The following is an 18,098-nucleotide window of genomic DNA, read 5'->3' on the forward strand; positions in this document are numbered from 1 at the left end:
TGCTTTTGCAATTGGTGTTTGAAGCAACTTCTTTTGTAGACAACTGTTTCACCAAGTAAATTAAGGCTTTCACATTCAGCCCCTCCCTTTAGGTAAGGATTACAAACCAGAAAAGGAGGGAGGAATTACTCGGTGTGTAACTGAAAGGCCAAAGTCCTACCCAAGAAACCAGATGTGACAACAGCTCATTTACAACCCAGTGAGAAAACCAACAAAAATGCACACAGAAAGATTCAGGAGCCATGTGAAGATGAATATAAAAATGGAACATGAGTCACATGTTTTAGAGATTCGAGCAGATGACTGGGGGCTAGAAAGGCGTCAGTGGATGGCACAGGAAGAGTTTTGAGGAAGAGCTGGAAGGAGAAACCTGGCAAGAAATCTGCTGTTCTACACAGACCTGCAGTGGGAAAAACAGTTTAAGACTTCTGAAGGAACAAAGTAATAAAACTCACAGAGCCCAGGAGTAGAAGAGATTCAATACTTGCCAAAAAGCATCAAAACCAAGCTCATGGACACGCATTAAAAACTGAATTCCTCCAATTCATGAATTCCACTTTTTTGCTTCAGGACTGAATTCAGTGATATAACTGTTCCAAAGTCACAAAATGTGGCAGGGACAACAAAAGGTCAAGACCAAATTCCTTTTAGTTAAAGAAAACTGGAAAAGATTCTGTTCCCGTATTCATCCAGTAGAGATGAATAATTTTTTAATTATTAATTTTATTTTTTCTACTCAAGCCTGCCAATGTTGTGGGTTTTTTGACTATATGAGGAATGATCTGAAGTCTATCAGCTCACAATTTAATTTAAAAAGAAATAAAACCAAACAAGCAGAAAACCATCCTGGCATTACATATCATTTTGTGCAAAGCCAGACCTTTGTGAAGGTCTTTTTTTAAAAAGCTAAAAAGTAAATGGTTTTAAGGAAGAACAATTTACCAAGCCCTTCAACCAAGAGCAGCTATTTTGCTTACAGTGACCAAATCAATTCCTCCACACATCTGCAGGGAAAATGGGATATTAAAACACTTGAATTAAAATTAAAAATAATAAAGAAATCCTAAGGACCAAGCATTAGACTGTGAGTATTACACAAGTCCCATCCCTGAATGAAAAAAAAACAACCAAGCATTACAGATGACAGCATATGCTACAAAAGACATTTTATAAAAAACTTTCAAGTATCATCAGGGAATGTGTTATCAAAGAACCTGTGCAAACCACCCAAGAAATTCAGGCCCCGTCCTGTACACAAATCCCTTGAGAAATTACCACCAGACAAACACAGATAACCATATATTGCTCTTACAAGAAAAGGCAGCTCCAAAGAGCTCAGAAAAGTAAACAAGGGACAGGTAAAACTGCCTTTATTGTAATACCTGTTCAGCACAAACAGCATCAGGGCAATCCAGGAAAGGTGCAGACCATTATGACTGAAGTGCTCAATTTTGTATTTAGCATGGAACATGCAGGTCAGCCAAGATCTGCTCCTGACACTGCGGGGTTTAATTTTAATCTTTAATTTTGCTATTTTTTGAAGAGCGGGTCAATTAAAAGTTGCAACTTTAGACATTTCAGGATTTAACATTAGGAACACAAGTCTCGGGTCTCACAGGCTCAGTCCCCTCATTATCCTCAGACTGGTCTTGCCTTCATTGTCACAGACTGTGCAATATCTGTGGTTTTGACCCTCTACACTGAAAATTCCCATGGGATTTCAGATGTGCTCCGTTGTTCTTCAGGTCTGAGATCATTTCTAAACACCAACTCTCAGTTCTCCCAGATCCCATCAGACAGTTACACAACCCAGTTCCAGAACACACTGTCACACATTTGCACATCAGCCCTGTTTGCTGCAGGACACCCATGATCTTGAACACGTCCATTCTCTGTAAATATTATCTGAATTCTGCCTTGCACATCAGCAGTGACTCACTGCAGGTAAAGGTTTAGTACAACCCGGAGAGACATTTTTATAAAGCTTTGCAAAATTGGCCCACGATTTTTTACATGAACGGGCTGAAGGCTTCATCCAAGCCAAAAAAAACAGCTGCACTCAGGCAGGGGTTCACGACTGTATTCTTTAATTATCACCATCAAATATGTAATTTTAAAAAGCAAATTATCAAGAGTGTTTTTGAGATTCTTGACACAGGTGTCTTCACGAAGACACCTCGTGCTTTGAGGTCCTGAGCACGCACTGAGGTACCTGAGCATGGGAAGCTGCAAAAAGGAACCAGTTCAGGGAGGCAAACGAGCTCTCCAACTTTGAATTACACAGTGGGGAAAACCTGACTCAAAGGAAACGTGTTCCTCTGGTTCTAAATGCAGAATCTTAGAGTGTAAAAACAAATTATAAACATTAGAAAGCTGATTTGTTTGTACTGCAAGGAGGAGAGCGAGATGCCTCGTAACGCTTTGGGCTTTAGAGTCAAATTTACACCAAAAAGAGAAGTTTTAAGTTTATTGTACAAACAATTGATTGGAAAGGAAAAGCTTATGAGTGTCCCTAGCTAATGAATGAATACCTTGAACTAAGGAAAAGCACTTCTGAAGTGTGGTTAGACAATGTCCTTAGGAGATGGCAATTCTCAGTGCACAGCCTGGCTTTACTACGTGTCACCACGGTCACTGCAGGTTGTTAAAGTTGTATGTGAGTGACCATAGAAATCTTCAAAGGTGCAGGAGACACAAACATTGCTGTAGTCAGTACTTACTAACAGTTTTCAAATGCACTGAGCTTGAAAGAAAATAAAGTCAACAAGGTAAAACACTTCAGCTTAAATGTTTAATGCTTATTTTGAAGAAAATTATTTCCAACATAATTTAAAAAACAAACAAAAAAAAGGGACATAAAACCAAACAAAAAACCACAACACAGTATAACATACCTGGCACGAACAGCACAGAATTTTGCTGAAGGACTTTTACCCAACCAGTCATCTGAATCTTTGGAAGAAAAATATGCAGTGAGAGCCTTTAAAGAAAAAAAAAAGGAAAAACAAAACCAGGTTTGTCTGAAAACAAGGTACAGACAGATCTCACCTACGGTCCTAATGTTCTTGACTGACAAACTTGCTGAAAACACAGGTGTCTTTCAATTCATAAAAATGTTACCTACACTACAATAACAATATTCTATCTTTGCCAAGCATCAGCCTTTGTGTTCCCAAAACCAAGAAACAGGCCCCAAAAATCTCCTCTACAAATACCTGAAGTCTCCTGTTACTGCTGTTCCTGTTGTCAAATGTGAGTTCTACAATATCCCCAACCGTTAATGCTACAAACTCAGTAAGTACAAAATACAATCAAAGTTTAATGCAGGTTCTCCCTGGTGAAATGGGACATTTAATGAAATGGATTTATTTTCCACAAATACAAGGCATATGTATCTATATACACAGATTATAAAAATTACAAGCCACTTCACAAATAGCCTTGTAGAGAGAAGTGAGGTCCCCCCTGAGCCTCCCCTTGTCCAGACTCAACAAGCCCAGTTCCCTCAGCCGTCCCTCAGCAGACATGTTTTCCAGAGCCTTCCCCAGCTCCGTTCCCTTCTCTGGACACGCTCCAGCCCCTCAAGGGCCTTTTGGCACTGAGGGGCCACAACTGGACACAGCACTCCAGGTGGGGCCTCCCCAGTGCCCAGCACACAGGGGCAATCAGTTCTCTGCTCCTGCTGGCCACACTCTTCTCCACAAAGGCCACCATGCCCTTGGCCTTCTTGCCCCCCTGGGCACCCTCTGCCTCATATCCAGCCCCTGTCAAGCAGCACCCCCAAGTCCCTTCCTGCTGAGCAGCTCTCCAGCCCCTCTGCCCCCAGCCTGGAGCGTTCCAGGGGGTTTTTGGGAGCCAAGGGCAGGCCCTGACACTTGGCCTTCTTGATCCAGCCTGTCCAGATCCCTCTGCAGAGCCTTCCTGCCCTCCAGCACATCCACAATCACACCCAGATCAGTCTGTCTCCCAAACAGCACAAAGTCTGACCACCAGCAGTCCAGGGTGTCAGTTCTGCTGCTCCCTCCTTCCTCCACCCAGAATGGAAAACTCCATCATTTTGGGGTCTCTGTGCCCGTTGGCTCTGACCACCACATCCCCCACCAGTCACAGAATCATGGAATGGTTTGGGTGGGAAGGGACCTTAAAGAGCATCTCAGTCCAACCCCCTGCCATGGGCAGGGACACCTTCCACTAGACTCAGAGCTCAGAGCCCCATCCAACCTGGCCATGAACACTTCCAGGGATGGGGCAGCCAGAACTTCTCTGAGCAACCTGTGCCAGGATCTCACTACCATCACAGTCCAGAAATTCTTCCTAATATCCCATCTAACCCTTCCCTTTCTCAGTGTGAAGCCACTGCCCCTTGTCCTGTCACTCCAGACCCTTGTCCAAAGTCTCTCTCCATCTTTCTTGTTGGCTCCCTTCAGGCACTGTAAGGCCACAATTAGGTAGGTCACCCCTGAGCCTTCTCTTCTCCAGCCTCAACAATCCCAATTCTCTCAGCCTTTCCTCACAGCAGAGCTGCTCCATCCCTCTGATCCCTTTGGTGGTCTCCTCTGCACTCGCTCCAACAGGTCCATGTCCTTCCTGTGCTGGAGCCCAGAGCTGGAGGCAGCTCTGCAGGGGTGACAACATTACAGCCCTGTGTGTTCCAGCAAGGACACTGTGGAACCTCCAGGAGTAAAGGGCCTATTGTGATACTGTAGGGCCTTCTGGAGCCAAAGGAACCCTGGGACACTGTGGAACCTCATGGAACCAAGGGTTTATTGTGCCATGAAGGGCCTCATGGAACCAAGGGAGCCCTGAGACATTTTGGGACCTCATAGAATCAAGGGGCCATTGTGACACTGAGGAACCTCGGGGACTCAAATACCACTGTGACACTGCAGAGCCTCATGGAACAAAAGGAACCCTGAGACTTTTCAGAACCTCATGGAATTAGGGGCCACTGTGACACTTCAGAGCGTGAGGGAGACAAAGGGACCCTGGGATACTGTGGACCTAAAGAAATCAAGGGCCCATATTGGCACTGTGGAACCTCATGGAATCAAGGGGCCATTGTCACACTGCAGGGTCCCATGGAAGCAAAGGAATCCCTGTGACATTGTGGAACCTCATGGAATGAAGGGGCCATTGTGACAATGTGGAACCTCATGGAACCAACGGGCCACTGTGACACTGCAGGGTTCATGGAACCAAAGGATTCCTGGGACACTGTGGAATCTCATGGAACCAAAGGGCCACTGTGATATGTGGGGCCTCCTAGAACCAAAGGAGTCCTGAGACCTTTTGCAAACCCATGGAATCAAGGGTCCATTATCACACCACAGACCCTTACGAAGCCAAATGGACCCTGTGAGTCTGTGGAACCTCATGGAATAAGTTGGTCATTCCCACACTGTAAAACCTCATGGATACTGTCAGGTTCCCATTATTAAGAGACACCTCTGCCCAAATTCAGCTGCAAAGGAGACCATGTGCCAAAGTCAGCAGACCGGGATTGATTTAACAGTAGGCAGCTGGGGTGGCCTAGACTGGTGACAAGAAGTCAGAAATTCCCCTCCAAGGTCAGTGCTGTGGTGCAATATGTCACAAAGAAGGAGCCTGGATGAACCCAAGGCTTTGTGTGCCCAGGAAGAGCCAGGGAGGACGCAGAGATGTCAGTGCAGGAAGGTGCCAGCCAGGTGGGGCAGCCGGGGGGATGACGACAGCCTGCAGGGAAAGGGGCAGGGCATGGACACCGTAGGACAGCCTGGGCTGGAGAGGAGACAGGGATGGGGAGAAGCTGAAAGGCCCTGACACAGCCACCTTCTGCAGGCCTTTGGCCATGGCTGCTGTCTGTGCCCCTGATGCCAGGAGGAGGGGAGTGGCCCTTGCAGCCCTGGGGCCTCATGGCCTCCTTGTCCCTGCTCAGCAGCCTGGCAGGTGCCACCCCATGGTCCTGCCCTTGGCACTGCACATCCCACATCCCAGTGCCCCAGGAAGAGCCCTGAGGAATGAGGCAGGGAAAGGATGTCCCTTCCCAGGGGCTGAAGGTCAGGCCTTTAGGATTAAGGAAACAAGTCCAGTTTTCCTCAGCATCAGAACCACCTTTCCCTTGCTTGTCCATCCTTGTCATCACTGTCTTCAGTTTTCTGCTCTAACTGGAACCTGGGGACATGTTCTCAGTTGTGTCCCTCAGTGAGACTCATTTGCACTACAAGAAACTTTAGCGTTTCAATCTCATTTTGACTTCTTGAAAAGTTGTTTGAACTTCCTCTCAGGGACTGAGTCTCATGTAAACAACCTCAATGTTCCCTGAGGGTCATTAAATGCCTGGGGCTGTTGCTGTGCTGCTGAGCTGGGCTGGGCTCCTGGCACACAGGGAGCTCCTGGCAAGCAAGAGGTGCTTCAAAGAGGCAGCTCTGCTGGTGAGCAGCTCCTCTGCACAGCCCAGCAGAACTGAGGGCACTGCTTGCAGCACCCAGGGAAGAAAAGCAAGGCAGAGAGAGGTTACACACAACCTGGGCTGGGAGGGAAGTGGAGAGGAATATCCACTGGAGGAGGAATCTTTCCAGGCTCCCTCACGGTGAGTCAGCATGAAGGGCAATGTGTCTGCAGTTGGTGCAAAGATCTCCTAACGCTGGCACATCCCACTCCCTGCTGCACCATCCCAGGCACATCCCAGCAGGGTTCCCTTCTCCCAGGGATGGCTGCAGGGTTGTGAAGCCGGGCTGTGCCACCCAGGCTGCCCCAAACTGTCCTGCAGAGCAGGGTCCTGCAGCCCAGGGCTGTGCCGGGGCAGGAGCTCTGTCACTGCCAGGGGCAGCTCTCAGCCGGGCTGGGGAGCTCCCTCAGGGCTGGGCAGAGGCTGGGGGTGGAAAGAGCAAAGCCTGCCAGGGCAGGGCAGGTTTCTTCTGCTATTGAGTGAGAGTTTCATGGGTCAGGGCTGCTCACAGAACCAGAGCACCCCAGGATATTTTCCAGGGGATACTTCGAGGGGAAGGTCCAAGGAGGGATTTCTCTCAAGCTCTCAAACCACATGCCTGGTGGTTTGAGTTCCAGAGGGAACTCTGAGGAGCTGCCCAGGGCTGAGAACAACTTGCTGGCACTGTTGGTGTCTGGGAGGTGGCACAGTTGGCTCAGGGTGACGCTGCCCTGAGTGCCCAGTGGGCTCTGCCCTGGCCTCTCCCAGCTGGACCCTCCCTGTGCATTTCCTTGGTTCTCAGCTTGCCCCTGGTCCTGAGGTTGTTCCCTCCTTCTCTCAGTCAGGCTCTTTATGGAGGGGAGTTCAAACTACAGAGTCCAACACTGATCCTGGGATTCCCCTATGGCAGGTGTGTCCCTGGGAATGAGACATTCCCATTGTCCTCTGGCCTGTGGGGTGTGGGCAGTGAAGTCTGTGGGCCTGGTTAAGGAGCTCTTTTTCCCTCAATCAGACCCTGTCATTAGGACACTTGGCTCTTTTCTGAGGTGTCCTTCTAAGGTGGGAGCTGCCCTCGAGAATGCAAATCATCCTCCCAGCACAGCTGTGTTCTCTGAAAGCCCCAGTGGAGAGGGGCAGAGATGCTGTGCCCATGCCAGGAGATGCTGTTGGGTTGGGGAGATGAGCCACGGGTGTCCTTGGCTCCAAGTGGGTGCTGAGCCCTTCAGACAGGCTGGGACATTGAGGGGTGTGGGATGGATTCCTCTGCTCTCAACAGTGTCTGGTGGCTTTTCAGACCAAAATGGGAGTGTCATCAATGTCCATCTCAGGAAGAAGCAAAGCAAAGGCAGTTGGGAACAAGAGAGGGACAGACCAGCTCCTCTCACTCTGCACTAAGCCCCAGACAATCCTCCTGCCTGGCAGGACCTGCTTTGTTCTCCCTGAGTGGATCAGAAATGCTGAGGGGTTCTGACATCCAGGAACACTCCTCAGGAGAGATGAGGGAATTGGAAAAAAAAAATAAATAAAATGAAACAAACCTGTGACACTGCCTTCTGCTGTCCTGGTTTTTCTCAGAAACTGGGAGTGCAGTGGGAGCAGTTTCATGTGACACAACTGAACACCAGGATGGGCCCCTGTGCCCACCCATTCCCATGACCCCACTGGTGCAGAGCAGGGCTGACCCCTCACACCAAGTGGGCAGAGGGTCTGTTCCTCATGGAAGATGTAGTGAGCCCCAACCAGGGCTCCAGCCCTGGAGCTGAAGGAGAGACTCCTAGAAAAGGAAAACCAATGGAGCAGCGAGAGGGGTGTTGGAAAGTGGCTTTGAATTTTCTCAGAATGTTCTGCCCTAACTTGTCACTGTTATTTCCTACTTGAACAGTGCCCCACATCCAGAGGCAACAAATGCCCAACAGCAGCTCCCTCACCCAGTTCCTCCTCCTGGCATTCGCAGACAGGCGGGAGCTGCAGCTCCTGCACTTCTGGCTCTTCCTGGCCATCTCCCTGGCTGCCCTCCTGGCCAACGGCCTCATCCTCAGCGCCGTAGCCTGTGACCACCACCTGCACACCCCCATGGGCTCCTGCTCAACCTCTCCCTCACAGACCTGGGCTGCATCTGCACCACTGTCCCCAAAGCCATGCACAATTCCCTCTGGGACACCACAACCATCTCCTACACGGGATGTGTTGCACAACTCTTTTTCTTTTATTTCTTCATGTCAGCAGAGTATTTCCTCCTCACCATCATGTGCTACGACCGCTACGTTGCCATCTGCAAACCCCTGCACTACGGGACCCTCCTGGGCAGCAGAGCTTGTGCCCTCATGGCAGCAGCTGCCTGGGCCACTGGGTTTCTAAATTCTCTGCTGCACACAGCCAATACATTTTCCCTGCCCCTGTGCCAGGGCAATGCCCTGGGCCAGTTCTTCTGTGAAATCCCACACATCCTCAAGCTCTCCTGCTCACAGTCCTATGTCAGGGAACTTGGGTTCATGGTGTTTGGTGTCTGTTTAGCATTTAGTTGTTTTGTTTTCATTGTTTTCTCCTATGTGCAGATCTTCAGGGCTGTGCTGAGGATCCCCTCTCAGCAGGGACGGCACAAAGCCTTTTCCACGTGCCTCCCTCACCTGGCTGTGGTCTCCCTGTTTATCAGCACTGCAGCATTTTCCTACCTGAAGCCCCCCTCCATCTCCTCCCCATCCCTGGATCTGGCCCTGTCAGTTCTGTACATGGTGGTTCCTCCAGCACTGAACCCCCTCATCTACAGTTTGAGGAACCAGGAGCTCAAGGATGCCCTGAGGAAAATGATAACTGGGTGTTTTTCAGAAGCAGTAAACTCTCTTTCTTCTGCATGGTATGTACCACATTAAAGGCCAATCTTGTTATGGACTTCATTAATTGCCCAACATATGTTATCTATTTTTTTTGCTCCTGGTAGGGGTGTTATTTTTGTGACAATTTGTTCACACCAAAAAATCTTTATATATATAAATATATTTATAAGGAGATATATCTATATATATCTTTATATATATAAAGACCATTTTCAATTCAGTGTTTGCCTTTCTAGCCTGGCCCACAGGCTATACAATTTGGGAATTGTACTCGCTGTGTGCTTCAACCAAATAAAGAACTCTGCCTTGACTTGTTTGCCTGACATCTTTCCTCTCTGACTTCTCTGCAGCTGCAGGGTCGGTGCCTCTGTGCAGAGCTGGGCCAGAAAAGAGTCCCAGCAGAGCAGCACTGCCAGGGAGCAGCAGCCCTTCTCCTGCCTGGCCTCCTCTCCCTTCCCTTCCACACTGTCCTGCAGAGCCCTGTGTTGGTGGAGGCCTCAGTGCTCTGGCAGTCGGTCCCAGTCCTGCTGCAGGACTGTCCAGGGACTGCAGGCAGGGACAGCCACGGGCACTGCTGGCACAGAGCTGACCTCTGCAGCAGCACTGCCATCCTGCAGGGGCATCTCCTCAGGCCAGGGCCTGAAAGCTTCCATCTGCTTTCCACTTTGCTCTCCAGGATGTGCCCAACACAACGCCCTGCAGAGGAAACCAGCAGTGACCAGCACAAGGGGGGGAGTGCTCAGGGTGGGGGCACCCAGCAGTGCCCTGGCACAGCCAGCGCCGCTCCCAGCACTGGCCTCTCACCCCAGGCCATTGGGCTTGTTCTTCCCTCCAAGGAGGGACAGCAAATGACCAGCTCAGGAGTCCATGTTTGCACTGCATGCACAAGACATGCCCATGTGTCACAGCTTGGGGCTGGGGGGTGGAAGGCTTAGACAAAGTTGATGGCAGAAGCCGTCTCGTTGAGCTACGAGGTGCACAAAGGACTCCCTTGCTTTCTAAATTCCTTCTCAGAGAGGAGCCTGGCTGTGGTTGGATCCAATCTCAGACTCAGATTTTGGTTTCATTTGAAGGAATTATAGAGGTGTGATTCAATCACTTTGTCCTGCAGGTTTTAGTGATGGCAAATCAGAAATATTCTGATAAAATGAATTGTTTATTATGAAAAATGAACAGACAATTGATCAGAAAAGTGAACAGAAAAAAGACCTTAAAGAGAATTGTTTACTACACAGTATAAAAGCCAAAACCTCCTAGTAGTCTAGTGTCAAACAGGACAGTGCAGTCTATCAAAGTCATTCTATTAAAGCAATTGGATCAAAGCCAGCAAAAAGAAACAATCCTGAAGCAGAGAGTGAGGTAACTCAACCCACAATGACAGGGGGTAGTTCTCTCTCTTTCACTTAACCCCTGGGCAGTGACCATGAAGAGCTGTCTCTGCTTCATGGCAGAAGCTCCACACACTTCAAGGAAGTCTGTGGAAGAATCTGCCACAGGAAAGTTCGATGGGGCTTTTATAGTTATCAAGGGTTTGACTGCCAGATGTATTTCAAGGGCAGGGAGCAGATTCAAAATCCTGTCAAATCCTGCTTCAAAAAGCAGGATATGTGTTTGGAGTTTCAGGAACCATTTTGGGTTTAGAATAATTCAACATTAAAAACAGCACCTTGACACCAGCAGTAACTCACTACAGAGAGCTTCAACTGTTTGCATTTTCTAACCACTTTTTAGGTATTCTTAGAGCAGAGCATCCTGCCAGAAACAACCCCTTGATTCCATGACATTGCAAAAACTCTCAGGGTTCCTTTGGTTCCATGAGGCCTCTCAGTGTCACAATGGCCCTGATGATTTCATGAGTTTCCACTATGCCCCAGGATTCCTTTGGTTCCTCAACGCCCTGCAGTGTCACAATGGCCGCTTGATTCCACGATGTTCCGGAATATCCCAGGGTTCCCTTGGCTCCAAGAGGCTCCCCAGTGTCCCACCGGCCCCTGGATTCCAGCAGGCCCTGCAGTGTCCCAATGGCCACTCGGTTCCACGAGCCACAGCGGCTGCCGCCGGCGTCTGTGCCCGGAGCCGCCGCTCCCACGGGGCTGCCGCACTCACCGCCGGGGTTGCCGCTCGCGCAGCCGCCGCTCTGCCCCGGCTGCACCGGGACCCGGCACCGCCTCGGGCCTGCGCTGCCGCCTCAGCGGCCACAGGGACACAGGGATGGGGGACCTTTGCTCTGACACTGATGGGGCCTGCCTTTGTTCTGCTGGGCTCTGGGCTTTAGGGAAATTGCTGTTCATTGTCATGCTCCACTGGAACACCTCCTGAATTCCAAAGGTTTCCTAATCCAGGGGGAGGGGTTTCTATGGCATCGGAGGTGCCGCCCCTTGGGACACATTGTCAATAAACCATCCAGCTGATTTGGATGGGTGTAAGAGCTGCGGAACACAGGATAATGAGTCACCCCATGAAAGCCTTGAAACATTCCCTGACTGAATCCTAACCCAAATGGAACAGTTTGGATACAATTCCCAAATAGTTTGGAAACTCCAGTCATTCCTGACACCAGGATGGAAATTCAGCAGATAACTAAAGCCAGTCCCCTTGGGAGCCCACAACCAGCGGGGCTGAGGGAGGCCCTGGCAGCTCCCCAGCACCTCCCTCTCAGTGGGACACCTCTGGCAGCCTCTCCCAGCTCGGGAACCCTCCAGTTTCCAACACTCCAAAGACCCTCGCTGGTGCCCAGGACAATTCTGATCCCCCTCAACAAACACTCCTCCAGCTGTGACCCTTGTCTGGTGGCAAACACAAAGGGATTTGGGGGAGTGTTTCCCTGACAAGGAGGAGAATTTTGGAGAGGGACCTTTCCACAGCCAGCTCTTGATGTGTCCACACATCTCTGCCTGGGTGTGGGTGTGAACTGACTGTGGTGGCAATGTTGTTGTTGTGAATCTAGAATTCAGTCACTGTTAAAATTGTGGCAAATGCTATTGAATCACTTGAAAACTGTTCAATTGTTCAATGATTAAGTGCTACTAATGTCTTTTGCCTCCTTGTCTTTGGATCAAAATCCTTTGCGCCCTAGCCCAAGGCTCTGTGTAAATCATTCTCTTTCATTAAAAAATATATTTTTTTCATGACTTCCACTTTAAAATCTTCCTCCTTAGCTAAACTACAAAACAACTCCAATTAGCTGTAGAAGTCTTGATGACTTGAAGACAATTAAAAGAAAGGGAAATAATTTGTTTTCCTGTGTTTTAATGGTCCCACAGTGTGTTTGGAGTTGCATCAACAGTCAGTCCAAGATGGGCCATGTCAGAACTGGTGAGGTTGGGGGGTGAGGAGCAAGATTGATCATCCAGGGTCAGTCTGGATCTCCTGAGGAGACACTCAGCATCAAGATCACTTGGAGAACACCTATATCACCTCTTCTCTGAATTTAAAAATATCCATCCTTGAATTAGTACAAAAAAAGGACAAATTTTGAAGGCTTGTTTTGAAATTGCCTTGAGGACAATTAAATGAAGACAAAGAAATCCTGAGGGATTTCTGGAATTTAATGAGCCCCACGGGGTGTTTGCAGCCCAGCCCATGGTCCTGAAGTACTGAGAGAAGATTGAAGCAGCTGCTGAAGAAGTCAGAAGCCAAAGTCCAAGTGCCTTGAAGCATTGCTGGGCCCCACTGAGGGCAGGCACTGCCAAAGCCTCCCCAGGGACTCCTTGGAGCAGCTCCTTGGAGGCCAGGAGTGCAGGCAGACAAAGGCTCTGGGCAGGCCCCTGCAATGCTGAGCAAAGCCTGCCTTGGTTTTGTCGAGCACAAAGGCCAAGGCCTGAGCCCCAGGCCCTGGCCCAGCAGATCCTGTCCCTCCCGGCTGGCTCAGGGCTGTTTGGGGGGCACTGGGATGGGAGGGGGAGGAACAACAAAGGCCCAAAACTGGGCAACCCCTGCCAGGCTGCTGAGGGAGGGGCGAGGCAGAACCCAAGGGCAGAACCTGCCAGGAAAGTGGCTTGTGGTGGCCTGAGTGGCAGAGGCAGCTGCCAGAGGCAAGGGGAAAAGGCCTGGGTGCCTTTGGGCCTTGCAGCCCTGCCAGAGCCCTTGGCCATCTCTCCTGCAGGCTGTCCTGCCCTGGCCCTGCTGCTGCTCTGGCCTTGCAGGCTGCACACACCCCTCCTGCTTTCCCACCCCCTCCCAGCAGCATTTCCAGACCCTCCCTGATGGCTCTGCACCAGCTCTGGCTGTTCCCTGGAACATGATCAGGGATTAGGTGATCCTGACTCCCTCTGGGTGACCTCTTGCAGCACAAGGGTCCCTGTTGAGTGACATTTTTTTTTCCTCACCTTCAATTTGCACCTTCAATGCTGCTCTTTGTGGAGATTTCATTCTTTTTCCAATATGGAGAAAAGCTCCATCCTGTCAGATCTGCTCTAGACCCTCTCCAGTTCTTCCTCATTCCTCCAGAATGGGGAACCTCACAGACAGACAGACCAGTCCAGATGTGGTGACCCCAGGGCTGAGTCCAGGGGGGTGACAACTCCTTCTCTGGGTGCCCACACTCCCCCCCAGGCAGCCCCACGTGCAGTTGGCCTTATTAACTTGGATCCTGAGCCCCTGTGCCACAGAGCCCAGGCCCTTCTCCTGGGGGTCACTGCAGAGCTGAGCAGATCCAGGTCACCTCCCATTCCTCTGCCAAACCCCTGGGCCTGCTCTGGGCCCTCCAGGTCCTTGCCCTGCTCCCAAGGGCTGTGGGGGTGCTGAATGGTCAGGGCTTGGGGTTTAGAGCTCAGGGTGGGGATTAGGCAGAACTTTGGGAGGTTTGTTGTTCTGCTGGCAGTGTCTGCTTCATGATTAGGGGAAGAGGGTTTTGGGTTGGGTTAGGATTAAAGCTTGGCTTTTCATACCGGTAATACAGGTTTGGGATTGGGGTGGGCATTGGAGGACAAATAAGAGTCTGGAATTCTGGGTTTGGGCTTTTTCTGCCTTGGAGTTAGAGCAGTGGATTCCTTTGAGTGGGAGGGGCAGCACTTTTGGTTAGTGTTGGGGCTTGAGGTTACAAAGTGCATAAAGGAATGTTTGCACAGTCAGTGTTTCAGCAACCTCAGCATTCCCTGAACCTGGTTTTACCTCATCAAAATCTTTCCTCTCTCTTGGCCATGCCCCTCTTTCCTTCCTCAATTTTCTTATTCCTTTTGTCCCAGTTCCTCCCAATCTCCTCAGAACTTTCATCAGGATGGGCTCTGCTTTGTGATGATGCTGTGCAACCTCCTGGAATCAAGGAGCCACTGTGAAACTGCAGAACCTCATGGAATTATGGGGCCATTGTGACACTGGGGAAAGCCATGGAATCAAGAGGCCACTGGGACACTCCAGGGCCCCATGGAGCCAAAGGAACCCAGGGACAGTGGGCAACCTCCTGAATAAAGGGGCCATTGTGACACTGCGGAAACCCATGGAATCAGGAGGCCATTGTGGCATTGCAGGGGCTCTTGGAAACAAAGAAACCCTGGGCCACAGTGGAATTTCATGGAATCAAGAGGCCATTGTGACACTGGAGAACCTCATGGAACAAAAGGAATCCAGGGACACTGTGGGACTTCATGGAATCAAGGGGCAGTTGTGACACTACAGGGCCTTATGGATCCAAGAGAACACAGGGAAACTGTGGAATCTCGTGGAACCAAGGGACATGTGGGGCCTCATGGAAAAAAAAGGAACCCTGAGACATTTTGGATGTTCATGGAACAAAATGGCCATTGTGCCGCTGCAGGGCTCCATGGAAATGAAAGAACACAGGGACACTGAAATCTGGGGGAACCAAGGGGGCATTTTGACATGTGGGGCCTCATGGAAACAAAGGAACCTGAGACCTTTTGTAACCTCATGGAACCAAGGGGCCATTCTGACCCTGAGGAACCTCATGGACTCAAGGGACCACTGTGACACTCCAGGGCCTCATGGAACCAAAGGGGAGGTTCATTTCAGGAGATATTTCAGAGCCTCATGGAACCAAGGGGCCACTGTGCCTCCCCAGAACTCCATGGAATCAAGCAGAGCCGCTGCCTCCCCCCCGCCGCCGCACGGACCGGAGTCACCGGCTCTGCCCCGCTTGGACACCTCTGGAGTCAGTGTGTTCTTGGGCAGCACAACTGATCTCAGACCAGAGAGTTTCCCACATTTTGCTTTGCCCCCTCTTTTCCCCAGGGCCAGGGCAGCCTCTTTCCATGTCCCTCTGCTCACACAGGGTGTCCTGCTCTTCTCTTGGCACATCCCATCTCCCCACAGAGCCTTTCCCCAGGGGAACACATCTGTGCTGGCCTGAGCAGCCCTTCCTGCACCCCCTGCCTGTGCTCCCCACAGCCCCTGAGCTGGAGAGGCTGCTCTCTGGGGCCCGGGGCCATGGGGGACTCTGTTGGGCTGTGCTGCTCCAGCTGGGAGGCAGAGCCAGCTGATGGTGCTCCCTGCCACTGACCACCTCCCACAGACCCTCCTGTGTGGCCATGGGGGGGGCTCAGAGGGGCCCTGCCTTGTTCCAGAGCTGGGACATGGCTTTGGGGGCTGATCTTGATTGACCTGGGGAAGTTCACTGAGGTCAAGAGAAGTCACTGGCAAGAGTTTTCCCTGTACCTGCTGTGTCCCCTGGGCTTGCAGAGCTCTGTTTGCCCCTTCACAGGGAGATTTTGTACTTGATCTCTAGTAACTCCACCCTGGGCAGGATTCTGCTCCAGGGTTCCATTCCCTGCTGACTGGATGGGACGGGCTGTCCCTGCAGATCCTCTGTGCTCTCCTGCACTTCCTGAGTTCCTACAGACAAGTCCTCACCTGCCATCAGAGCCCTCACAATCTGCAGAGCCCTAGGCAGGTGACTTGGAGACCATTTGTCACCTCCATTGGCCATCAGCCACCAACACACAACATCTGACCCAGCCCTCAGTCCCTGCAGTCCCAGTGGGTCCGTGACCTCACTGCACTGTCTCCATGAGAAACAAGCAAAGCAACAAGACTTTGGAGAGTCCACCTTGGACTTCTTCTCGATACCAGTGTTGGGAAAAGACCTCAGCCTGGAGGGGAACCCCTTTGCTGCTGGAACTGCTGTTGTGGAGCCCAGCCCTGTCCCAGCAGTGCCCAGGGCCTGTCCCTGCCTGTGCTCACAGGCCTGACCCACAGCAGGACAGTGACTGAGCTGCCAGAGCACTCAGGCCTTGGGCACAGACAGGAAAGGAGAGGGTGGGAGTGCAAAGAGAGCAGCTCTGAACAGACCCAGTTCTGGTGCTCCCTGGCAGTGCTGGGACTCTTTTCCTCTCCACATCTGCAAACGTGGAAATGTTCTCCAGCTTCAGGGGAGGTCTTGAGGAAGAATCTGGAGAAAAGAATTTGTGTCCTTTCTTACACTCAGAGATTGTGATTCCTCATATACAAACTATCACAGGGAGGATGTTTGACAAATATCTTTCTGCACGAACTTTTATTTTGTTCAAATGCACACAAAGCATGATTCCTGATTTGTATATTTTGTGGGTCAAAAAGAAAAAAGACATAGACAGTGAATACAATATGGGATGACGAATAAAATTTCAGTCTTAATGACATCAACAGAAGTAAAAAAACAGGAAAATCCCCCACCACCACAACTATTAAAAGCTTTAGAAGGCAGGCTGGGCCCAAAATTAGTTATACAATGAGTGTTCTGCAGAAGAAAAGATGGAGTTTATTGCTTCTCAAAAAACATGTAGTCATCATTTTCCTTATGGCAACCCTGAGCTCCTGGTTCCTCAGGCTGTAGATGAGGGGGTTCAGTGCTGGAGGCACCACTGAGTACAGAACTGAAACCACCAGATCCAGGGATGGGGAGGAGATGGAGGGGGGCTTCAGGTAGGCAAATGTGGCAGTGCTGAGGAACAGGGAGACCACGGCCAGGTGAGGGAGGCACGTGGAAAAGGCTTTGTGCCGTCCCTGCTGAGAGGGGATCCTCAGCACAGCCCTGAAGATCTGCACATAGGAGAAAACAATGAAAATGAAACAACTAAATGATAAACTGGCAGTAACCCCAATGAGCCCAATTTCCCTGAGGTAGCCTGAGTGTGAGCAGGAGAGCTTGAGGATGTGTGGGAGTTCACAGAAGAACTGGCCCAGGGCATTGCCCTGGCACAGGGGCAGGGAAAATGTATTGGCTGTGTGCAGCAGAGCAATGAGAAACCCAGAGGCCCAGGCAGCTGCTGCCATGTGGGCACAAGCTCTGCTGCCCAGGAGGGTCCCGTAGTGCAGGGGTTTGCAGATGGCAACGTAGCGGTCGTAGCACATGATGGTGAGGAGGGAAAACTCTGCTGAAATGAAAAAGGCAAGGAAAAAGAGCTGTGCAGCACATCCCATGTAGGAGATGGTTGTGGTGTCCCAGAAGGAATTGTGCATGGCTTTGGGGACAGTGGTGCAGATGCAGCCCAGGTCTGTGAGGGAGAGGTTGAGCAGGAAGAAGCCCATGGGGGTGTGCAGGTGGTGGTCCCAGGCTACGGCGCTGAGGATCAGGCCGTTGGCCAGGAGGGCAGCCAGGGAGATGGCCAGGAAGAGCCAGAAGTGCAGGAGCTGCAGCTCCCTCCTGTCTGCAAATGCCAGGAGGAGGAACTGGGTGAGGGAGCTGCTGTTGGACATTTGCTGCTTCTTAGCATAGTGTCTGTTCAAAAAAGGAAAGGACAGGGAAGAGTTAAGACACACCTCTGTGAAAAAACCACTCCATTGCTACAAGAAATCAATGTGTCAAATGTCACCAAATGCACTGCCAAGGAGTCAGTTTTGCTCTGCTCCAGGGGGAAATGGAATTTTTTGGTAGAGCTCTCACACACACAAGGAATGTCAGATGTAACCCACCTTGAATACAA

The 18,098-nt window shown here is 50.6% G+C and overlaps 2 protein-coding genes and 1 long non-coding RNA gene across 3 annotated transcripts; 1 reads left to right on the forward strand and 2 right to left on the reverse strand.

Annotated features, from left to right (window-relative positions):
• Nucleotides 1–245: 245 nt before the first annotated feature.
• Nucleotides 246–2,959, reverse strand: LOC120324674. The gene is made up of 3 exons (XR_005566159.1): nt 2,895–2,959; nt 943–1,004; nt 246–400 (listed from the first exon to the last, which is right to left on the reverse strand). It is a non-coding gene; the product is annotated as an uncharacterized LOC120324674 (long non-coding RNA).
• A 5,549-nt stretch (nt 2,960–8,508) lies between these two features.
• Nucleotides 8,509–9,210, forward strand: LOC113983531 (olfactory receptor 14J1-like; the record flags this gene model as incomplete). The annotated part of the gene is made up of 1 exon (XM_027712714.2): nt 8,509–9,210. A coding segment is annotated over one exon (702 nt), but the record flags the coding sequence as incomplete, so codon positions are not given.
• A 7,797-nt stretch (nt 9,211–17,007) lies between these two features.
• Nucleotides 17,008–17,496, reverse strand: LOC120324671 (olfactory receptor 14J1-like; the record flags this gene model as incomplete). Its single annotated transcript, XM_039388412.1, has 1 exon — nt 17,008–17,496. A coding segment is annotated over one exon (489 nt), but the record flags the coding sequence as incomplete, so codon positions are not given.
• Between the last annotated feature and the right edge of the window lie 602 nt (nt 17,497–18,098).

This window comes from Pipra filicauda, unplaced genomic scaffold, assembly GCF_003945595.2.
Source record: "Pipra filicauda isolate LSUMZ 115617 unplaced genomic scaffold, ASM394559v2 scaffold648_size187182_pilon, whole genome shotgun sequence".
NCBI classification, from domain to species: Eukaryota; Metazoa; Chordata; class Aves; order Passeriformes; family Pipridae; genus Pipra; species Pipra filicauda.